This window comes from Phocoena sinus, chromosome X, assembly GCF_008692025.1.
Source record: "Phocoena sinus isolate mPhoSin1 chromosome X, mPhoSin1.pri, whole genome shotgun sequence".
Classification (NCBI taxonomy): domain Eukaryota; kingdom Metazoa; phylum Chordata; class Mammalia; order Artiodactyla; family Phocoenidae; genus Phocoena; species Phocoena sinus.
In genome coordinates this window covers 102,050,714-102,076,047 of record NC_045784.1, presented here as the reverse complement: position 1 = coordinate 102,076,047, position 25,334 = coordinate 102,050,714, and the positions used below count along the sequence as shown (strand labels likewise).

Genomic DNA, 25,334 nt, shown 5'->3' with positions numbered 1-25,334 from the left:
GAAGGCAATCCCGGGAAACGTAGTTCTAGCCTAGCTAAATTGTCAAAGCCACTACAACAAGTGTGAGACACTATAATAGAGTGTAACTGGTCATTACTGGAAAGAAGGATGGCACACCATGGCAAAAGACACACGGGAGGTCATTCCGGGCCTCAGTTATAGGCAAGGATTTCCCAGCATTTGGTGCTCAGATTCCACAAGAGTTGTGTCCAGGAAGGACTCATTTAACCACCACATTTATTCCACCGATCCTGTTGAGTGTCTCTGTTCACAGTGTCAGTGGAGCAGAAGAGGAAGGAACCGTAAGTAAGCACGGAGTTACTGGCAGCATTTTGGAAATCTTCTGGCCGCCATGAATTTTGGTCACTGACTGCTGACTTCTGAGATAGGCCATCAAACTCTGAACATTCCATCCAGCTTCTCAAAGAGGGTGAGTGGTCATGGGTATATATCTGAAAACAAACTGAAAACACTAATTCGAAAAGATACATGCACCACAGTGTTCATTGCAGCATTATTTACAATAGCCAAGATATGGAAGCAACCCAAGTGTCCATCAACAGAGGAATGGATAAAGAAGATGTGGTATCTATATATACAATGGAATACTACTCAGCCATAAAAAGGAAAATTTGGCATTTGCAGCAAAATGGATGGACTTAGAGAGTATTATGCTTAGTGAAATAAGTCAGAGAGACAAATACTATATGATATCACTTATATGTGGAATCTAAAAAACAAAACAAACTAGTGAATATGCCAGAAAAGAAACAGACTCACAGATATGTAACTGAGAAAGACCCTATGAGGCCTTCCCAGAATAGACCCCTACCCATGTCCTCCGCCTGCCTTTTGTCTGTAGAAAAACTTTAGTCAGAGAATAAATTAAGGGACTTCCCTGGTGGTGCAGTGGTTAAGAAGCCGCCTGCCAATGCAGGGGACACGGGTTCAAGCTCTGATCTGGGAAGATCCCACATGCCACGGAGCAACTAAGCCCATGTGCCACAACTACTGAGCCTGCGCTCTAGAGCCCACGAGCCACAACTGCTGAGCCTGCGTGCCACAACTACTGATGCCCATGTGCGTAGAGCCCATGCTCTGCAACAAGAGAAGCCACTGCAATAAGAAGCCCGCGCACTGCAACGAAGAGTAGCCCCTGTTCGCCACAACTAGAGAAAGCCCACGGGCAGCAACGAAGACCCAACAACGAAGACCCAATGAAGCCAAAAATAAATAAATAAGTAAATAAATATTTTAAAAAAGAAGAAATTAAATCAGAGAAGTGAGAAAATGCAGAAAGGAAAACAGTCAAGCAAGACAAAATAGTAGTACTTTAGCCATTAAACAAAGTCAAGGACCTTTAGTTCCTCCTCAAGGACTATAGATAATATTGAGCCATCTCCTTTGAGCTGTTTTGCAGAGACTGAAACTCCCACCAGGTGGAAGAAGTTAACTGTATGCTGCCCACAAGCACGGAGACCCCCAGACCGGTTGGAACCAGAAGGTTGATGATGCTGACCCCTACTTACCTCACCACCAACCAATCAGAAGAATCTGATCACGCCCTGCTCCTTGAACACTATAAGAGTCCTCACTACCCCCTCTAGGGTAGGTCACACAGTCTTGAGGGCATTAGCCTGCTGTGGCCCCCTTTGTCTGGCAAAGCGATAAAGCTGTTCTTTCCTACTTCACCCAAAACTCTGTCTCCACATTTCTATTCAGCACCTGTGAACAAAGGCCGAATTTTGGCAACAGATATAGAAAACAAACTAGTGGTTACCAGTGGAAGAGACGCAGTAGGGAGGGACAAGATAGAAGAAGGGGATTAAGAGACTCAAACTACTATGTGTAACATAAATAAGCTACAAAGATATACTGTACAGCACAGGAAATATAGTCAATATTTTATAATAACTATAAATGTACTATAACCTTTAAAAATTGTGAATCACTATGTTGTACACTTGAAACTTATTGTACATCAACTATACCTGAATTAAAAATATACAAATCAATCAATAAAACAGAGTGAGTGTTTCCTTATTTTTTGACAGCCCTTGGAGAAATAAGGGTAACACAGGCTTGGGTTAACTGTATAGGCTTTGGTAGGAATAGTGACTAGTTTCCAAAGCTTCAGATGGGAACATGAACCTGAAATCTGTCCCAGTGTGACTCATGGTGTCTTCCCAGATTAAAAGCAAAGCTTCAGAGGCAACAACTTCTTCTGTGCTCTCTCCCACACCTATTAAGAATAAGAAATAGTGGGCCCATGGATACAAGAGAAAATCAGAAGAGAATAGCTTGAAGGCACTGGGAAGCTGCATAGGTGATAGCATAGATATTCTGCTGTTTTTTTTGGATAAGCTGTGCTTTGAGGATTTTCCAAAGAAGAAAGAATCAGGGGTGGTTTTATTTGTCACAAAGCAGTTGATTTTTACATAAGAACTTCCAATGAAAAGCTATGATTTCCTGGTTTGACTGACAGTAAGCCTATTATAACTAGAACATGGTTAAGTAGCTCTACAGCCCACACTTTATTATTTATCCTCTGGATAAATGAAGTTAGAAATAGGAAATATTCATTTAACTACTAAAGTTTTACACCTAAAAACTTCTTTATGAAATTCTGATTACTCTCTTTTAAAGAGTAATAGAAACTATGGGAGTCATTTTGAAGAAACAGCCTTCTTCAGGGGTCATGGTGGTAATAATAATAATAATGGCTAATATTGATTGAGGATTTGCTATGTGCTAGGCACTAACCAATTATTTTACGTGTATTATCTCATTTAATCCTCCCAATAGCTGTAGGCAATCAGTAGTCTGATTGCTTCCACTTAAAGATGAGGAAACTGGAGCCTAGAAAGGCTGTGATTTGTGCAAAGACACACAGTAAATTCCAGAGCTGGAGTTCAAACCCAGCCTATACCGTTGCACTACATTCCTACAAAAATTCAAACTGAACAATAGGCAGACATCACTTCAGCAAAAGATGTACAAACAGGAATGTTTAGTGCAGCATCTTTTATAAGAGTTTAACATTAGAAAAAGCTTATATGTTTATCATAAGGGACTGATTAAATTAATAAAAGTCACTCCATCCAACAGAATAGTTATGCATCTGTTAGGAATTATATTGCAAAGAAGTATGGATAGGATGATCCAATTTTAGTAAATACAGCATTTTTACCAGTATTTGCATACATGAAGAAGTCTGGAATATTATACAGCAAAAATACAATGAGCATTTCGAAGTGGTAGGACTCTAGGTAAATTCAAATGTTAACTTCTCCCAACTTTTCCTACAATAATTACTTAATAAAGAATAAAATCCTTAAACATCACACTACTGTCCTTTCCCTGAGAGATACTGCTTCCCACTTGAGCTCCAGACTGGAAATCAGCCCTGACTGCACACAGGTGTTCCGCGACTTTGAACGACACTTATCCTCTCTGCGCCTCCTGTTCCACATATATAATAATGAGAAGGTGGTTTAATTTCGAAAATTCCTTCCAGGTCTAATGTTCTTTGACTTGGTCAATTTCATTCCTAGAGAAGTTCTTTATTTAAAAAAAAAATACAAAAAGGGCGTGTGGGGGTTTAAATGTCAATAAATGGTTTCCTCACACCTTATCTGTTTTCCTTGGCATATGAAGTTGTTGTTCCCATTATCCCCTTCCCATCAGTTTTTTGTGAAGGGAATGTTAATGCATTTCTCCAGAAATGTGTCAAATCACTCTAGAAGAATAAGTCTTTTCCCAGAAAGACAATTTTTAAAATTCATTTTTATTGCAGTATAGTTGATTTACAATGTTGTGTTAGTTTCAGGTGTACAGCAAAGTGATTCAGTTATACATATACATATATCCACTCTTTTTTAGATTCTTTTCCCATGTAGGTCATTACAGAGTACTGAGTAGAGTTCCCTGTGCTATACAGTGGGTCCTTATTAGTGATGTATTTTATATATAGTAGTGTATATATGTCAATCTCAATCTCCCCACAAAGACAATTTTTAACCTATACCTTAAGAAACAGACAAACAAAAAACACTATATGCCGAAATAGCACACCCTGAAACCCAAACCACAAAAGAAACAAAAGCAAACTACCCAAACACAATCTGCACTTCTGTTCTTATTCCATAGATCCTTGGCTTCTTTCTTAAGATCACCTGTTACCGATACATGTGATAAATGATAATAATAATAGCAATTAACCTTTATTTTGCAGCTATCCATAGGGCCATTCAAAGTAGCGAACTCACTGCGGAGCCTCGGAAGTCGGGAAGAGTCTGTTTCTTAGAAGGGCGTGGCTGGCGGCCTTGGCTTACTACCTGCCTGCGAGCTACCCGGCATGGAGGCGGCCCCTGCGCGCGAGCGTCCGGCGGGCCGGCGCTGCGAGGCTCTCCGGCGCCCTCTGCTGTGGAGTCGGCTCCACGCCGCCGCTGAGCGCGGACTCCCCACAGCCGTGCCTTCCCTGCAAGCTTCTCGCCATTCGTGGGTTGATGTGTGACTGCTAGGTGACGTGGGGTGAAGTGGAGCTCGCGGAGGGCTGCGGTGGGGGGCGTGTGGAGTCTGAGAAGTAAGGTGCAGGCCGGCTGGGGGTGTTGTGGAAGGGAGTCTTTGCGGCGGGGAGGGATGTGCAGCCTGTGGGGCGCCATGCCACCAAGATCCACTTTCCCCTGCGCGAGTGTGGTCCTGGCGTCACCCGTGCCGACACATCTCCTACGCCCCTCAGCCCTTTACTTGCTTAGGGAAATGGTAGAAAGCTGGGGGCAGTTTCCCTGTCGCCTTTTAAACCTGCTTCCTTCCCATAAATCGGAAAATCTGTCCTCAGAAGAAGGATAATTTTCTATTATCCTTCCCAGCCAGGGCAGTCTGTATTATGAAAACAGAAGATAATTTTCAACATGTAAAATGCTGAACATATGTGTTGCAGGTTCTCCCCTTCCCCTCCCCCGGGGACCATTTCCCTGAGAGTGACTGGTCTGGAATCGTCCAAACTGCCTTGCTCCACACCCCACTCCTCCCCCACCCCTACTTTCCATCCCCTTAGCAAATACTTTCCTAGATGGTGTATTCACCTAAGAACTTAATTCTGAGATCTCACCCATTTATGTCCACTTGCTAGCTGTGTGGCAGTCACTAAACTACTCTGAGGTAATGGCATCAACCTCACAGAGTGGATGAATAAACCTCCTTTATTCACTCATTCCACATGTGTCAACTGAGCACCTACCTACTCCACTTGGGCCCTGGGCTAGGTGCTGGGAGTACATCAGGGAGCAAGACAGATGCTTTCCTTACTGTCATGAAATTTGCCTCCCTACTAGGGACTCAGACAATAAACTAATAAATACATGAATGGTGGTAAGTGTGTCCACGTAAGGAACATGGTACAAGGAGAGAGAATACAATGGATTCTGATTTAGGTTGTGAGGGCAAGGAAGGCCCCTCCAGGAAGGGACACGAAAGCTTAACCTGAAAGATAAATAAGCCAGATGAAAGGTGTTGGGCAAAAATCCTGAATTGGGAAAGTTTCATATGTTCTATGAAAGGCCGTGTGACTGGATATCAGGAGTGAGGAGGAGAGATGCTCCAAAGGAGTTTGGAGAATGAACCAGGGGACTATTGGTGTTATGCATTCTGTGGATTTGGACAAATGTATTATGACGTGTATCCATCACTATAGTATCGAACAGAGTATTTTCACTGCCCTAAAAATCCTCTGTGCTCTGCCTACTCATCCCTTCCCCGACCCCGACCCCTGACAGTCACTGGTCTTTTTTTCTGTCTCCATAATTTTACCTTTTCCACAATGGCATATAATTGGAATCATACAATATGTAGCCTTTTTAGTTTTTTTTAAACATTTATTTATTTGGTTGTGCCAGGTCTTAGTTGTGGCAGGCAGGCTCCTTAGTTGCAGCACATGGGCTCCTTAGTTGCGGCATGTGAACTCTTAGTTGCGGCATACATGTGGGATCTAGTTCCCCGACCAAGGATCGAACCCAGCCCCCTGCATTGGGAGTGCGGAGTCTTAACCACTGCACCACCAGGGAAGTCCCAGTATGTAGCCTTTTTGAGTTGGCTTTGTTCATTTAGTAATAATGCATTTAAGGTTCTTCCATGCCTTTTCATGGACTTTTATCAGATATTTTAATATGTCCAAAGAGCTAAAGAAAACAATGTCTAAAATCTAAAGTAAAGATTCCACTCCAATAAGTAAAGAACTTGCAACTTATTCCCACCCTCACAAGAAAAAATATGAACAGATTAAAAATCAATGACTAGAGATTGGTTCAAGATGGCAGAGTAGAAGGGCGTGCTCTCACTCCCTCCTGCGAGAGCACTGGGGTCACGGCTAACTGCTGAACAGTCATCGACAGGAGGACACTGGAACTCACCAAAAAGGACACCCCACATCCAAAGACAAAGGAGAAGCCACAATGAGATGGTAGGAGGGGCGCAATCACAATAAAATCCAATCCCATAACCTCTGGGTGGGTGACTCACAAACTGGAGAACACTTACACCACAGAAGTCCACCCACTGGAGTGAAGGTTCTGAGCCCCACGTCAGGCTTCCCAACCTGGGGGTCCGGCAACGGGAGGAGGAATTCCTAGAGAATCAGACTTTAAAGGCTAGTGGGAATCGATTGCAGGACTTCGACAGGACTGGGGGAAACAGAGACTCGACTCTTGGAGGGCACACACAAAGTAGTGTGCACATCAGGACCCAGGGGAAGGAGCAGTGACCCCATAGGAGACTGAACCAGACCTACCGGCAAGTGTTGGAGGGTCTCCTGCAGAGGCGGGGGTGCTGTGTCTCACCATGAGGACAAGGACACTGGCAGCAGAAGTTCTGGGAAGTCCTCCTTGTAGAGACGTGGATGGATCTAGAGACTGTCATACAGAGTGAAGTAAGTCAGAAAGAGAAAAACAAATATTGTATATTAACGCATATATGTGGAACCTAGAAAAATCATACAGATGAACCGGCTTGCAGGGCAGAAACTGAGACACAGATGTAGAGAACAAACGTATGGACGCCAAGGGGGGAAGTGCTGGGGGAGGGGCAGGGTGGTGGTGGGATGAACTGGGAGATTGGGATTGACATGTATACACTAATATGTATAAAATGGATAACTAATAAGAACCTGCTGTATAAAAAAATAAATAAAATGAAATTCAAAAATTTAAAAAAGGGCTTCCCTGGTGGCACAGTGGTTGAGAGTCCGCCTGCCATTGCAGGGGATGCGGGTTCGTGCCACGGTCCGGGAGGATCCCACGTGCCGCGGAGCGGCTGGGCCCGTGAGCCATGGCCGCTGAGCCTGCGCGTCCGGAGCCTGTGCTCCGCAACAGGAGAGGCCACAGCTGTGAGAGGCCCGCGTACCGCAAAAAAAAAAAAAATTTAAAAAAATTAAAAAAAATCAATGACTATTCTTGGCCACATCAGAGAATTGAGGTCACGGGACAAATTGCAACCACCAAACTGGAGAAACAGGTGATGCTAGAGATTACAGATTATAGTGAACACAGATCAGCACACCTGAGGCAGAAACTGCTGGAATCTGTAAAACTGGGACTTAAATGGTAGCTTCAATGAATTGCTGGTGACTGAGTGTGGACTAACTTGAGAATTAAAAACTCCTGGGGGCCTAATCTAAGCACCCCCCCCCCCACCCCCGACAATCGTGGTGTTTACCCTTCGGATCCTCAACAGGTTTTCTTGGTAAATATCAGAGAAAAATTGCCTGCTGTTTGGCCAGGGAGAGGGGAGAAGTAACCATTTTGAAATAAGCCAAGAGCATTTTCCATACAATGGCCTACCCAGCAAGGGAGAAGACTTCACCAGAGCCTTCTTGGACTTGGGGTAAGGGAAATTACTAAACTTCAGACCCTCTGGCCATCCGCCTTCACATAAGGGAAGAAAAAACCTGAGAAGTACTTGTGAAGGTCACAGCCCAGGGGACAGGCACACTAAACGACCGAGACCAAATCATAGGATTACAGAATGTGTCTCCTCAACACAGACCTGATGAAACTTCAGTAAGGGCTCCTTACTCTTTCAGCTGTGACAGCGGGTCACAGCTGGAAAGAAATGAAGGCTCAGACTCAATGGGGTTTGTAGGGGAAACTAAAGATGCCAGCAGACAAAATCAAAGATGCTTGTGGAAATTGAATCCTCTGATACTACAGATACAGAAAACAGTAAACACAGCATATCTCCTGGCCAAATAAAAGTAAGATGTCATACAAAGGCCTGTCTATGTCCTAATACCTGACAATTCATGATTGGCTTTCAACAAAAAAATTACATGGCATGATAATAGGAAAGAGTCTGCAGAGAAAAAGCAAGTGTCAGAACCAGATTCAGGTATAGCAGAGATTATGAAATTATCAGACTGAGAATTAAAAATAAATGATTAATATGCTAAGGGCTCTAGTGGAAAAGGTGGACAACATACAAGAACAGATGGATCATGTAAACAGAGATAGAAACCCTTAGAAAGAATATAAAGGAAATACTAGAATAAAAAACACTGTAAAGAAATAAAGAATACATTTGATGGACCCATCAGATGATTGGAAAGGGCTGAGATTAGAATCAGAGAGTTTGAATATATATCAGTAGAAACTTCCCAAACTTAAATGTAAAGAGAAAAAAATTAAAAATGGAATAGAATATCTCCAATCATTGTGGGACAATTACAAAAAGTATAACATATGTATAATGGGACTACCAAAAGCAGAAGAAAGAAAAGAAACAGATGAAATATTTGAAGTAATAATGGCTGGGATTTTTGTAAGATTAATGATAGAAATCAAACCACACATCTAGGAAGTTCAGAGAACACCAAGCAGGATAAGTGCCAAAAAAAAACCCAAACCCGCCTAGGCATATCATATTCAAATTGCAGAAAACCAAACACAAAGAGAAAATCTTGAAAAAAAAGTCAGAGAATAAAAACACCTTACCTAAAGAGGAACACAGATTGTTTCCACAGGGAGGCTTGTTCTGTATGCCAGTCTGAGTCTTGCCAGAAGGCTGACCAAATGGCAAGGCCATTAGCCACATCCATGAGTCAGTGAAGATACAGAAAGCCTTCTTTGCTGAAGCGACCTGGACAGACATCCCCACTGCATGAAGCTCTGCCCATTGTGCTGAGCATCCCTTACCATGCTCCGTAAGGGAAAGGTCGTTCTCAGGTTGGATGGCAGCTGCGCCCTATTCCTGCTCGTTAGTAGTTAACCGGGAGGAGCCATCAGGTGTGCTGATCAGGCCCATTTATGGTCCAGGGAGGTCTTTGTCTCTGGACCCTCATAGGGCCAGTGGAGGCACTGGCTCTTCGGGCAGTATGCCAGACAGCCAAAGGGACACTCCTGAGAACTTTTCAGGGAGTTCTGAGACCCCATCTGGGCCGAGTTTTGCACATTCCTATGTACCATTTACATAGAAGATTCCTGAGCCACCTCCACGAGGTGACTTGAGACATCTGCTTGTATCCATGACATGATTGGAACTTATGGTCTTAAGATTACTTCACAGCCATGAATCATGTGCTCAATATCCACCAAGGCCCAATAACAGGCCAATAATTGTGTCCGAAGCTAAGACAGTGGAGCCCTCTCATTCATCTTCAGACTCACCAAGAAAGGCAAAGGGCTATCACCATGCAGCCTCTCCAGGTAATCTGGTACCTGGCCCCGAGTTCCTAAATGGGGAGCCCATCAATCTCCCTTGAGGCCCCATTATTGAGTGACCAGATCCAGAGATGTCTTTGGGAAAGCCCTTGCCCAGATTTTCCAGAAGAGGGCGGCTGAAAACCATTTTTACATTATTCTTTTCGTTGGTCAAGTTTTGCTATTTTTGCAGTAAATTTTTTTTTTTTCCTGTGCCCAGAAAGAGGGCAAAGCTATGGTTTGGGGCCTGCTGTGGCACTAGAAGGATCATAGCAGTTAGTCTTATGGGCTTTGTGGGATTCAGACAAGTGAGCAGAACTGAGGCCAGTCCCCAGCAGCAGCAGCAGTATTCATAGCTCTGCAGCTTGTGTGCTCATCAATGAGTGTCCATACAAATCCTTCTTCTTCCTTGGCTGCTGGGCATAGACCCTAATCAGTGACAGCTCAAGACACATCTGTCCCTGTAGTACTGAGAAAATTCTCCCAGCTTCAGGGAAGCAGTGGGCTCTTTCTGATTCCTTTACTGTTTTTTTCCATCTGTTGTTGTTAGTGTCTTATTTAATCATCATCACGGTAGCTAATGTTTATTGAACACCTACAGCTTGCCAGGCATTGTTCTGAGTGCTCTACATGAATCTCTTCATTTCATCTTCTTTTCAGCCCTATGAACTATTATTAAGATCCTATTGTATGGATGAGGCTCAGAAAGCTGAAACAGTCTGTCGAAAGTCACAAAGCCAGTACGTGGCAGAGCTATGATTTGAAACCCTCTGAGCCCGAAGTTTGTCTTCTTCCTATTGAGCCACAATGCCTTCTACACTTCCTCCTCCCAAACTGCATGCCTCTACCACTCCATGCCATCTCAGCAGCACGTCTGTGTGGGTCCTGCGTTTGTATGGTGTCTTCCAGGCAGTGAGCTCAGAGATGACACTTAGCAAAGCACTTTCCTTTCTTTGTTGGAATTGAGACAGATTGTCTTACATGAGACACCAACCACTCCAAATACAAAGCACACTGGTTAAGGGCAGAGGATCCCAGCCTGAGAGATTTCATAGACTAATAATATTAGTAACATAAAACTGGGTTCTGATATAGGTCATTATCTTTGAATCTTACCAAATAAGACCATTTAAAAGACGAGGGAGCAGGGGACTGTCGGCTTCTCTCCCAGTGCTGTTCACCACCTTCCCTGTTGTGGAGGGCACGTGGGGACACAAACCATGCTAGCGGAGGGGGAGGGGCCTACCTCTGCGAAGTTAACGAAAGAGGAGACTGTCCAGGCCTGCATGCGGCTCTTATCACCCCCTCTCCCCCACCCCCAGATATGGAAAGCATATCGTAGCTCCTTCCCTAGCTCAGAGCTGACGGATGATGTGGCCTTGAACTGTATTTTGTCACCTTCAACATCCTTGGGAGAACCCTGGTTCCAGCTAATTCAACACTGAAAGGGAGCCTCTTGGGTGAGTGTTGCCTGAAGCCAGGAGGTGGTGGTCCCTGAGCACTGATCCAGGATAATCACTTTATTTAAAAGAAGCAGGTAGGGCTTCCCTGGTGACGCAGTGGTTAAGAGTCTGCCTGCAGGAAGGTCCCACATGCCGCGGAGCAACTAAGCCCGTGCGCCCCAACTACTGAGTCTGTGTGCCACAACTACTGAAGCCCGCACACCTAGAGCCTGTACTCCACCACAAGAGCAGCCACGGCAATGACAAGCGTCGCAACTACAGAAAGCCCGCACACAGCCAAAAAGACCCAATACAGCCAAAAATAAATTCTTTTTAAAAATAAAAATAAATAAAAGCAGCAGGTATGGGAACATATGTATAAGTAAAACGGATCCACTTTGTTATAAAGCAGAATCTGACACACCATTGTAAAGCAATTATACTCCAATAAAGGTGTTAAAAGAATAAAAATGAAAAATAAAATAAGAGCAGCAGGTAGACCTTACCTTTGCTCATGGGGCCTTCTTCAAATGGAAGTGTCAGGTAGAAAACACACACGCACACACACAGATACTACACAGGTATGCACCCTATATCCCATGTCTGTGATAGAAGCACAAACATACCCAGAAAATACCCGGAACACAAGCAGAATTGGCTTGTGTTATTAAAATAACCTTTCTGAAATGTATCTAGTGGCCTGTTGTCCTTGCCTTCGGTTATTTCAGGTCCGATGTGGGGAAAGAACGTGTGTCCTCGTCCACCCTGGCCTTGCGGACGGGGAGGGGCTCATGCGGAACTGAAGCAGTGTCCATGCTGCATCGCCAGTTTATTTACACAGGCACACACAACCCTTCTTGTTGGTAGGACGACCCCAGCCTGAGGAAGAATTTTGCTGACGGACCAAAAACCGTTTTCACGGCTAGTCAGGTTTGGGCGGTAGCACTGCAGAGGGTTCTTGGAATCTGGACACTTGAGATCTTCTCTGAGATCGGAATCGCCTCCTTCTTACGCAGTAGCGATGGTTTCAGCATCGTGCCTCCGGATGGAGAAAAACATAGCCTTTCTTTGAAGTTCCCCAAGCCCAGCAAAGTCGCAGGCTCCACGCTTAGACACCACTCTTGCTCCCATTCTAACCTCAGGCCCGAGACCTGGATGGCCTCAGCCATCAGCTGTCGAGGCTTCAGCCCAGGCTCCGAAACCAATCCTACAGCTCCTGCTCAAGGTGTCACTCTCAAGAGCTGTCCTGGGCACCATCTTCCCTTGTGACTCCAGGATACTTCTGCGCAAATGGCAAGTTTTGAAACTGCCTCTTGGTACGTTCCTTGATGGAGGTCTTGCTATTCTTTTCCTTTGTGCATTTTAATAGTCAGGTGCTAGAGGGAAACTGGCTATTTTCATTTATTTATTTTATTTGGGTGGGATAATGACATCTTTATTTTGGACTACCTCGTAAAGAAATGTAGCATTTCCTTCCTCCCCCCAGTTTTATTGAGATATAATTGACATACAACACTGTATAAGTTTAAAGTGTGCAGTATAATGATTTGACTTACATACATCATGAGATTATTAGAACAAGTTTAGTGAACATCCATCATCTCATATAGATACATGAATAAATAGAAAAAAAATTTTGTGTGTGATGAGAACTCTCAGGATTTACTCTCTTAACTTTCATATGTAACATACAGTTGTGTTAATTGTATTTATCGTGTTGTGCATTACATCCCCAGTGCTCATTTGGCTTATAACTGGAAGTTTGTATCATTTGATTGCCTTCATCCGTTCCCCACCCCACCACAAATCAGATCTCTTTTTCTATGAGTTTGTGTGTTTCTTTTTCAAGTATAAATGACCTACAACACTCAGTTAGTTCCTGTTACATAGTGAGTGGCTATTTCTATCTATTTCAAAATGATTTCCACGATAAGTCTAGTCATGATATGTCACCAGAGATATCACATAGGTATTGATTATATTCCCCACACTGTACATTTCATAACTGTGACTCATTTATTTTGCAAGTGGAAATTTGTCCCTCTTAATTTCCCTCACCTGTTTCTTTCTTTCTTCCACCCCCCTCCCCCTCTGGCAACCACATGTTTGTTCTCTGAATCTGTGACTTTGTTTCTGTTATGTAATGTTTACTCACTTGTTTTGAACCCATGTCCCCTGCGTTGAAAGGCAGATTCTTTACCACTGGACCACCAGGGAAGTCCCCAGTATTCTCTCTTTATCTTTAAGTTTTGCCATTTTTATGACAATGTGTCTTGCTGTGGTCCTGTTTGGGTTGATCCTGTTTGGGACTCTATGTGCTCTCTGGACCTAGATGTGTGTTTCCTTTCCCAGGTTAGGGATGTTTTCTGCTATTATGTCTTCAGATATGTTCTCTGCCCCTTTCTTTCTCTCTCTCTCTTTCCCGTCTGTGACTCCTATAATGTGAATATTAGTATGCTGGACATCTCTTAAACTGTCCTCATTTCGTTTTATTCTTTTTTCTTTGTTCTGTTCAGCTTCAGTGATTTCCACTCCCGTGTCTTTGCATTCACTGATCTGGAATGTAAAGACAGGGTGGACTGTTGATTTCTTCTAGTGTATTTTTCATTTCAGTTATTATAGTCTTCATCTCTGTTTTGTTCCTCTTTATATTTTCTAAGTCTTTGTTTAAAAACTTCTAATTTCTCACAAACTGACTATTTTGAATTGTAACAACTGGCTTCATTGGTCCTCTGGCTTTGATTGTCTCATGAGTATCCTAAGGGATTTAACTACTATGAGCCCTCATATGGAATGCTGTCATGACATAGGTCACGTTTTTAGTGCTCATTTAAAGTCTTACTTGCATCATCTGTATTAATTTCAGTATAAACACGTAAGCCCAAATGTAGCATATGGTTTTAAGCTCTTACCTGACCTTGAAATCTGGCCATTAGATCTCCGTTTTCCATAGATAAAAATATCATCAAGCATCTCACAACTCAAAAGTTGACACAAATTTCTGAAAGAATTAAAAATATAAAAGGACTAATTACCTAATTTTAGATGTAGCCCCTTTATACCTGAAGGCTTTTCTTCTCAATATTTATTCTGCTATCACCAGGTGCATCCAAGAGGACAACAATAGGTGCCCAAACAAACAAACAAAAATAAGAGTTAATGAGAGTGGGATTGGGTTAGGGGAACACCAATACCTAAAAGAGGCTTAGGACAGTCAAACTGACGCCTTGTCCCACGTCTTATTCCACTCATACCCTTTATCACAGTCTATCCACAACAATTATTTTCCTCTTATATCATTTTTTAGAATTGTGGTAAAATTCAAATAATATATAATTACCCGTTTTAAAGTGTATGGTTCAGTGGCATTTAGAACATTCACAATGTTCTGCCACCATCACCACCATCTAGCTTCAAAACATATTCATCGGGACTTCCCTGGTGGTCCAGCGGTTAAGCCTCTGCACTCTAATGCAGGGGGCCTGGGTTCAATCTCTGGTCAGGGAACTAGATCCCACATGCCCCAATTAAAGATCCTACACGCGGCAGCAAAGATCCCGCATGCCGCAACTAGGACCTGGTGCAGCCAAATAAAAGCAGACAAACGTATTCATCACCCCAAAATGACATCCCTATTTATTCAGCAGTCATTCCCCAGTCCTCCCTCCTCCAGCCCCTGGCAACCACTAATCTGCTTTCTGTCTCTGGATTTGCGATAGAAACTATTTTTTTCGTTGCACAGATGAGGAAGTTGAGTCTCAGGTGTGTAAAGCCATTTGCTGGGAATTCCCTGCCGGTCCAGTGGTTAGGACTCGGCGCTTTCACTGCCAAGGGCCCTGGTTCAATCCCTGGTCGGGAAACTAAGATCCCTCACGATGCACGGTGTGGCCAGAAAACGAAACCAAACCAAACCAAAACACTCACTTGCTTAAATCAGTAGGGGAGCAGAAAAACCAAGGGTAGGATTGCAGGCTTCCCTCTGCATGTTCTGGGTGTTGGGGCTTGGAGAAGAGGAACTTTGGGGTTTTTCTCTGTATTATCAAAACTTTTGAAATAAGATGTACTAATGAATTAATTATGTCATAAAAAAAAACTAATTCAGCTTCTAGAATACACTTTGTAGATAGTGGGCCACAAAACAAATCTAAGCTATCACTCTGTAAGTAGCCAAAACAGATTTGGACAGGTGGCTGCTTGTACTCATGATTTAATCATCAAACAAGTACCTATAACGCATGATTACTGTTAGGAATTAAAATGATACTATCATTTCTCCTAACTAGCTATAATCTATTTCTAGATAGAGCATAATGTTACATGATTCTTTGCGGTGTAATACAAGTGAGCCCAAGATTAACTCTGTATATTGGTTCTATATTGTTTACTTCTTCACAGCAGACCGGGACCCGTTAGCTCAAAGGTACCTATCCAACTGGTGTAAATATAGCCTAAATAAGCAGACACTTATAATATTGTTAAAATGGCCACACGACACAAGGGAACTGACAAACAAGCCGTAGAGTCTGCTCCGCAGTTGGAGAACGCATTAAACAACCTCCTGCAACACGTGAAGGCCTCGGCTTCTAAAAATACAGAAACCAATCTCTCACGCTTCATGAAAAAGTTCCTGGATCAACACACCAGGAACATAAGCTATCTGGAATACCAACTTAACTATCCCAAGGACTTAGAAAAGGCAGCCCAGAGTGAGGGACAGCTTGAAAAGGCTGCTAAAGCATCTGAAGCATCAGGTAAAGAGACAACATCTGAAGGCAACACAGCAAGTCTTCCCGCCCAGCAGGTCCCAAAGTCAGCTACTTAAGAATCTTGATCTTCTTCTCTGTTGGACAGAAGTATTCTTTCCTTTTCATCTTGGATCCTAATCCTCATAGTCGTGCATGCCGATAAATCTGTTTTGCATTATAAAAGAAAGGCAGTCTACAGATTCAATGCAATCTCTTATCAAAATACCAACGGAATTATCACAGAACTAGAATAAATAATTCTAAAATTTGCATGGAAACACAAAAGGCCCCAAATAGCCCAAATGACCTTGAGAAAGAACAAAGCTGGAGGTATCATGCTCCCTGATTTCAAACTATACTACAAAGCTACAGTCATCAAAACAGTACAGCACTGGCATTAAAAACAGACACATAGACCAATGGAACAGAACATAGGGCTCAGAAATGAACCCACGGGGGGAACCTTGAAGATGGCAGAAGAGTAAGACGTGGAGATCACCTTCCTCCCCACGGATACACCAGAAATACATCCACACGTGGCACAACTCCTACAGAACTCCTACTGAAGGCTGGCAGAAGACCTCAGACCTCCCAAAAGGCAAGAAACTCCCCACGTAACTGGGTAGGGCAAAAGAAAAAAAGAAAAAACAGAGACAAAAGAATAAGGACGGCACCTGCACCAGTGGGAGGGAGCTGTGAAGGAGGAAAAGTTTCCACACACTAGGAAGCCCCTCCGCAGGCAGAGACTGCGGGAGGCGGAGGGGGGAGTTTCGGGACTGCGGAGTAGTGCACAGCGACGGGTGCGGAGGGCAAAGCGGGGAGATTCCTGCACAGACGATCGGTGCCGACCGGCACTCACCAACCCGAGAGGCTTGTCTGCTCACCCGCCGGGGCGGGCGGGGCTGCGAGCTGAGGCTCGGGTTTTGGTTTTGGACGGAGCTCAGGGAGAGGACTGGGGTTGGCGGCTTGAACATAGCCTGAAGGGGTTAGTGCACCACGACTAGCCAGGAGGGAGTTCGGGGAAAAGCCTGCACCTGCCAAAGAGGCAAGAGACTTTTTCTTCCCTCTTTGTTTCCTGGTGCGCAAGGAGAGGGGTTTAAGAGCACTGCTTAAAGGATCTCCAGAGACGGGCGCGAGCCGCGGCTAAAAGCGCGAACCCCAGAGACGGGCGCGAGCCACGGCTAAAAGCGCGAACCCAGAGACGGGCGCGAGCCGCGGCTAAAACCGCGGACCCCAGAGACGGGCGGGAGATGCTAAGGCTGCTGCTGCTGCCACCAAGGGGCCTGTGTGCGAGCACAGGTCACTCTCCACACCCCTCTTCCGCGGAGCCTGTGCAGCCCGCCACTGCCAGGTTCCGGGGATCCAGGGACAACTTCCCCGGGACAACGCACAGCGGGCCTCAGGCTGGTGCAACGTCACGCCGGCCCCTGCCGCAATGTCACGCCGCCTCTGCCGCCGCAGGCCCGCCCCGCACGCAGTGCCCCTCCTTCCCCCATCCCCCAACCCCCGGCCTGAGTGAGCCGGAGCCCCCGAATCAGCGGCGCCTTTAACCCCGTCCTGTCTGAGCAAAAAACAGACGCCCTCCAGCGACCTACACGCAGAGGCAGGGCCAAATCCAAAGCTGAGCTCCTGTGAGCTGTGAGAACAAAGAAGAGAAAGGGAAATCTCTCCCAGCAGCCACAGAAGCAGCGGATTAAAGCTCCACAATCAACTTGATATACCCTGCATCTGTGGAATACCTGAATAGACAAGGAATGATCCCAAATTGAAGAGGTGGAATTTAGGAGCGAGATCTATGATTTTTTTCCCTTTTCCTCTTTTTGTGAATGTGTGCGTGTATGCTTCTGTGTGAGATCTTGTCTGTATACTCTTGCTTCCACCATTTGTCCTAGGGCTCTATCCGTCCATGATTTTTTTTTTAAATTCTTTTTCTTAATAATTAAGTTTAATTGTAATAACTTTATTATACTTTACCTTCGTTCTTTCTTTCTTTCCTTCCTTCCTTCCCTCCTTTAGACAACGAATCACCCCAAATTGAGGAGGTGGTCTCTGAGAGCAGGATTTATGATTTTTCCCCCTTTACCTCTTTTTGTGAAGGTGTATGTGTATGCTTCTGTGTAAGATTTTCTCTGTATAGCTTTGCTTCCAACATTTGTCCTAAGGTTCTATCCGTCCCTTTTTTTTTTTCTAAATATTTTTTAATTCAATAACTATATTATACTTTATTTTATTTTTACTGTATCTTCTTTCTTTCTGTCTTTTTTCCTTCTTTCCCTCCTTCCTTCCTTCCTCCCTCCCTCCCTCCCTCCCTCCTTTCTTTCCTTCTTTGCTTCTTTCTTCCTTCCTTCCTTTCCTCCTTTCCTTCTTTCTTTACTCATACTTCTACTAATTCTCTCTACTTTTTCTCCCTTTTATTCTGAGCTGTGTGGATGAAAGGCTCTTGGTGCTCCAGCCAGGAGTCAGGGCTCTGCCTCTGAGGTAGGAGAACCAACTTCAGGACACTGGTCAACAAGAGACCTCCCAGCTCCACATAATATTAAACGGTGGAAATCTCCCAGAGACCTCCATCTTAACACCAGCACCCAGCTTCACTCAACGACCAGCAAGCCACAGTGCTGGACAACCTATGCCAAACAACTAGCAAAACAGGAACACAACCCCACCCATTAGCAGAGAGGCTGCCTAAAATCATAATAAGGCCACAGACACCCCAAAACACACCACCAGACGTGAACCTGCCCACTAGAGAGACAAGATCCAGCCTCATCCAGCACAACACAGGCACTAGTCCCCTCCACCAGGAAGCCTACACAACCCACTGAAACAACCTTAGCCACTGGAGACAGACATCAAAAACAACGGGAACTATGAAAGTGCAGCCTGCAAAAAGGAGACCCAAAACACAGTAAGATAAGCAAAATGAGAAGACAGAAAAACACACAGCAGATGAAGGAGCAAGATAAAAACCCACCAGACCTAACAAATGAAGAGGAAATAGGCAATCTACCTGAAAAAGAATTCAGAATAACGATAGTAAGGATGATCCGAAATCTTGGAAGTAGAATGGACAAAATGCAAGAAACAGTTAACAAGGACCTACAAGAACTAAAGATGAAACAAGCAATGATGAACAACGCAATAAATGAAATTAAAAGTACTCTAGATAGGATCAATAGCAGAATAACTGAGGCAGAAGAACGGATAAGTGACCTGGAAGATAAAGTAGTGGAAATAACTACTGCAGAGCAGAATAAAGAAAAAAGAATGAAAAGAACTGAGGACAGTCTCAGAGACCTCTGGGACAACATGAAACGCACCAACATTCGAATTATAGGGGTTCCAGAAGAAGAAGAAAGAAAGAAAGGGACTGAGAAAAAATTTGAAGAGATTATAGTTGAAAACTTCCCTAATATGGGAAAGGAAATAGTTAATCAAGTCCAGAAAGCACAGAGAGTTCCAAACAGGATAAATACAAGGAGAAACACGCCAAGACACATATTAATCAAACTGTCAAAAATTAAATACAAAGAAAGCATATTAAAAGCAGCAAGGGAAAAACAACAAATAACACACAAGGGAATCCCCATAAGGTTAACAGCTGATCTCTCAGCAGAAACCCTACAAGCCAGAAGGGAGTGGCAAGACATACTGAAAGTGATGAAGGAGAAAAGCCTGCAACCAAGACTACTCTACCCAGCAAGGATCTCATTCACATTTGATGGAGAAATTAAAACCTTTACAGACAAGCAAAAGCTGAGAGAGTTCAGCACCACCAAACCAGCTTTACAACAAATGCTAAAGGAACTTCTCTAGACAAGAAACACAAGAGAAGGAAACGACCTATAGTAGCGAACCCAAAACAATATAGAAAATGGGAATAGGAACATACATATCGATAATTACCTTAAATGTAAATGGACTAAATGCTCCCACCAAAAGACACAGATTGGCTGAATGGATACAAAAACAAGACCCTTATATATGCTGTCTACAAGAGACCCACTTCAGACCTAGAGACACATACAGACTGAAAGTAAGGGGATGGAAAAAGATATTCCATGCAAATGGAAACGAAAAGAAAGCTGGAGTAGCAATTCTCATATCAGACAAAATAGACTTTAAAATAAGGACTATTAAAAGGGACAAAGAAGGACACTACATAATGATCAAGGGATCGATCCAAGAAGAAGATATAAAAATTGTAAATATTTATGCACCCAACATAGGAGCACCTCAGTACATAAGGCAAATACTAACAACCATAAAAGGGGAGATCAACAGTAACACATTCATAGTAGGGGACTTTAACACCCCACTTTCACCCATGGACAGATCATCCAAAATGAAAATAAATAAGGAAACACAAGCTTTAAATGATACATTAAACAAGATGGACTTAGTTGATATTTATAGGACACTCCATCCAAAAACAACAGAATACACATTTTTCTCAAGTGCTCATGGAACATTCTCCAGGATAGATCATATCTTGGGTCACAAATCAAGCCTTGGTAAATTTAAGAAAACTGAAATTGTATCAAGTATCTTTTCTGACCACAACGCCATGAGACTAGATATCAATTACAGGAAAAGATCTGTAAAAAATACAAACACATGGAGGCTAAACAATACACTACTTAATAATGAAGTGATCACTGAAGAAATCAAAGAGGAAATAAAAAAATACCTAGAAACAAATGACAATGGAGACACAACGACCCAAAACCTATGGGATGCAGCAAAAGCAGTTCTAAGGGGGAAGTTTATAGCAATACAAGCCCACCTTAAGAAGCAGGAAACATCTCGAATAAACAACCTAACCTTGCACCTCAAGCAATTAGAGAAAGAAGAACAAAAAAACCCCAAAGCTAGCAGAAGGAAAGAAATCATAAAAATCAGATCAGAAATAAATGAAAAAGAAATGAAGGAAACGATAGCAAAGATCAATAAAACTAAAAGCTGGTTCGTTGAGAAGATAAACAAAATAGATAAACCACTAGCCAGACTCATCAAGAAAAAAAGGGAGAAGACTCAAATCAATAGAATTAGAAATGAAAAAGGAGAAGTAACAACTGACACTGCAGAAATAAAAAAAATCATGAGAGATTACTACAAGCAACTCTATGCCAATAAAATGGACAATCTGGAAGAAATGGACAAATTCTTAGAAATGCACAACCTGCCAAGACTGAATCAGGAAGAAATAGAAAATATGAACAGACCAATCACAAGCACTGAAATTGAAACTGTGATTAAAAACCTTCCAACAAACAAAAGCCCAGGACCAGATGGCTTCACAGGTGAATTCTATCAAACGTTTAGAGAAGAGCTAACACCTATCCTTCTCGAACTCTTCCAAAATATAGCAGAGGGAGGAACACTCCCAAATTCCTTCTACGAGGCCACCATCACCTTGATACCAAAACCAGACAAGGATGTCACAAAGAAAGAAAACTACAGGCCAATATCACTGATGAACATAGATGCAAAAATCCTCAACAAAATACTAGCAAACAGAATCCAACAGCACATTAAAAGGACCATGCACCATGATCAAGTGGGGTTTATTCCAGGAATGCAAGGATTCTTCAATATACGCAAATCTATCAATGTGATAAACTATATTAACAAATTGAAGGAGAAAAACCATATGATCATCTCAATAGATGCAGAGAAAGCTTTCGACAAAATTCAACACCCATTTATGATAAAAACCCTCCAGAATGTAGGCATAGAGGGAACTTTCCTCAACATAATAAAGGCCATATATGACAAGCCCACAGCAAACATCATCCTCAATGGTGAAAAACTGAAAGCATTTCCACTAAGATCAGGAACAAGACAAGGTTGCCCACTCTCACCACTCTTATTCAACATAGTTTTGGAAGTTTTAGCCACAGCAATCAGAGAAGAAAAGGAAATAAAAGGAATCCAAATCGGAAAAGAAGAAGTAAAGCTGTCACTGTTTGCAGATGACATGATACTATACATAGAGAATCCTAAAGATGCTACCAGAAAACTACTAGAGCTAATCAATGAATTTGGTAAAGTAGCAGGATACAAAATTAATGCACAGAAATCTCTGGCATTCCTATATACTAATGATGAAAAATCTGAAAGTGAAATCAAGAAAACACTCCCATTTACCATTGCAACAAAAAGAATAAAATATCTAGGAATAAACCTACCTAAGGAGACGAAAGACCTGTATGCAGAAAATTATAAGACACTGATGAAAGAAATTAAAGATGATACAAATAGATGGAGAGATATACCATGTTCTTGGATGGGAAGAATCAACATTGTGAAAATGACTCTACTACCCAAAGCAATCTACAGATTCAATGCAATCCCTATCAAACTACCACTGGCATTTTTCACAGAACTAGAACAAAAAATTTCGCAATTTGTATGGAAACACAAAAGACCCCGAATAGCCAAAGCAAGCTTGAGAACGAAAAAAGGAGCTGGAGGAATCAGGCTCCCTGACTTCAGACTATATTACAAAGCAACAGTAATCAAGACAGTATGGTACTGGCACAAAAACAGAAAGATAGATCAGTGGAACAGGATAGAAAGCCCAGAGATAAACCCACGCACATATGGACACCTTATCTTTGATAAAGGAGGCAGGAATGTACAGTGGAGAAAGGACAGCCTCTTCAATAAATGGTGCTGGGAAAACTGGACAGGTACATGTAAAAGTATGAGATTAGATCACTCCCTAACACCATACACAAAAATAAGCTCAAAATGGATTAAAGACCTAAATGTAAGGCCAGAAACTATCAAACTCTTAGAAGAAAACATAGGAAGAACACTCTATGACATAAATCACAGCAAGATCCTTTCTGACCCACCTCCTAGAGTAATGGAAATAAAAACAAAAATAAACAAATGGGACCTAATGAAACTTCAAAGCTTTTGCACAGCAAAGGAAACCATAACCAAGACCAAAAGACAACCCTCAGAATGGGAGAAAACATTTGCAAATGAAGCAACTGACAAAGGATTAATCTCCAAAATTTACAAGCAGCTCATGCAGCTCAATAACAAAAAAACAAACAACCCCATCCAAAAATGGGCAGAAGACCTAAATAGACATTTCTCCAAAGAAGATATACAGAATGCCAACAAACACATGAAAGAATGCTCAACATCATTAATCATTAGAGAAATGCAAATCAAAACTACAATGAGATATCATCTCACACCAGTCAGAATGGCCATCATCAAAAAATCTAGAAACAATAAATGCTGGAGAGGGTGTGGAGAAAAGGGGACACTCTTGCACTGCTGGTGGGAATGTGAATTGGTTCAGCCACTGTGGAGAACAGTATGGAGGTTCCTTAAAAAGCTACAAATAGAATTACCATATGACCCAGCAATCCCACTACTTGGCATATACCCTGAGAAAACCAAAATTCAAAAAGAGTCATGTACCAAAATGTTCATTGCAGCTCTATTTACAATAGCCAGGACATGGAAACAACCTAAGCGCCCATCATCGGATGAATGGATAAAGAAGATGTGGCACATATACACAGTGGAATATTACTCAGCCTTAAAAAGAAATGAAATTGAGCTATTTGTAATGAGATGGATAGACCTAGAGTCTGTCATACAGAGTGAAGTAAGTCAGAAAGAAAAAGACAAATACCGTATGCTAACACATATATATGGAATTTAAGGGAAAAAAATGTCATGAAGAACCTAGGGGTAAGATAGGAATAAAGACGCAGACCTACTGGAGAACGGACTTGAGGATATGGGGAGGGGGAAGGGTGAGTTTTGACAGGGCGAGAGAGAGTCATGGACATATACACACTAACAAACGTAGTAAGGTAGATAGCTGGGGGGAAGCAGCCATCAGGCACAGGGATATTAGCTCGGTGCTTTGTGACAGCCTGGAAGGGTGGGATGGGGAGAGTGGGAGGGAGGGAGACGCAAGAGGGAAGACATATGGGAACATATGTATATGTATAGCTGATTCACTTTGTTATAAAGCAGAAACTAACACACCATTGTAAAGCAATTATACCCCAATAAAGATGTTTAAAAAAAAATAAATAAAAAAATAAAATAAAAATAAATGGTGTTGGGAAAAGTGGACAGCTACATGCAAAAGCATCAAATTGTACTACTCTCACACCATGCACAAAAATCAATTCAAAATGGATTAAAGACTTAAATGTAAGACCAGAAACCATAAAACTTGTAGAAGAAAATAGAGGCAGTAGTCTCTTTCACATTGGTCTTAGTAATATTAATTGGACATTTCTCCTCAGGCAAGGGAAACAAAAGCAAAACTAAACAAATGGGACTACATCAAACTAAAAAGCTTTGCACAGTGAAGGAAACTGTCAACGAAACGAAAACGCCACCTACTGAATGGGAGAAGATATTTGCAAACAAATACCTGATCAAGGGTTAATATTCAAAATATACAAAGAACTGCCACAACTCAACATCAAAAAAACAAGAAATCTGATTTAAAAATGCGCAGGGGGTCTGAATAGACATTTTTCCAAAGAAGGCATACAAATGGCCAACAGGAACATTAAAAGATGCTCAGCATCACTAATCATCAAGGATATGCAAATCAAAACCACAATGAGATATCACCTCACTCCTGTCAGAATGGCTTTTATCAAATAGACAACAGATAGCAAGTGTTGGTGAGGATGTGGAGAAAAAGGAACGCTTGTGCACTGTTGGTGGGAATGAAAATTGATACAGCCACTATGGAAAACAGTATGGAGATTCCTCAAAAAATTAAAAATAGAACTACCATATGATCCACTCCTTGGTATTTATCCAAAGAAAACAAGAACACTAATTAGAAAATATAGATACACCTGTATGTTCATTACATGATTATTTACATTAGCCAATATATGGAAGCAACCTAAGTGCCCATCAATAGATGAATGAAGAACTTGTATATTATATAAATACAACAGAATATTAGTCTGCCATTAAAAAGAATGAAATATCACCACTTGTGACAACGTGGATGGACCTAGAGGGTACTATGGTACGTGAAATAAGTCAGAGGACAACAAACACTGTATGATTTCACTTATGTGTGGAATCTGAAAAAGAAAACAAGTGAATAAACATAACAAACCAGAAACAAAGTCACAGATACAGAGAACAAACATGTGGTTGCCAGAGGGGGAGGGGGGTGGAAGAAAGAAAGAAATAGGTGAGGGAAATTAAGAGGTACAAATTTCCACTTGCAAAATAAATGAGTCACAGGTATGAAATGTACAGTGTGGGGAATATAATGTGATATCTCTGGTGACATATCATGACTAGACTTATCGTGGAAATCATTTTGAAATAGATAGAAATGCCCAATCACTATGTAACAGAAACTAACTGAGTGTTGTAGGTCAATTATACTTCAAAAAGAAACACACAAACTCATAGAAAAAGAGATCTGATTTGTGGTG

At 42.3% G+C, this 25,334-nt stretch overlaps 1 protein-coding gene across 1 annotated transcript in view; it reads left to right on the top strand.

The window, feature by feature from the left end:
- The window catches only part of LOC116747839 (pre-mRNA-splicing factor CWC22 homolog), a 40,939-nt gene extending 36,411 nt beyond the window's left edge, over window positions 1-4,528 (top strand). The window contains exon 3 of the mRNA XM_032620393.1: window positions 4,235-4,528. Coding sequence (XP_032476284.1) covers window positions 4,235-4,306 — 72 coding nt within the window. The 3' untranslated portion in view covers window positions 4,307-4,528. The remainder of the gene's footprint in view (window positions 1-4,234) is intronic.
- Window positions 4,529-25,334: the final 20,806 nt, after the last annotated feature.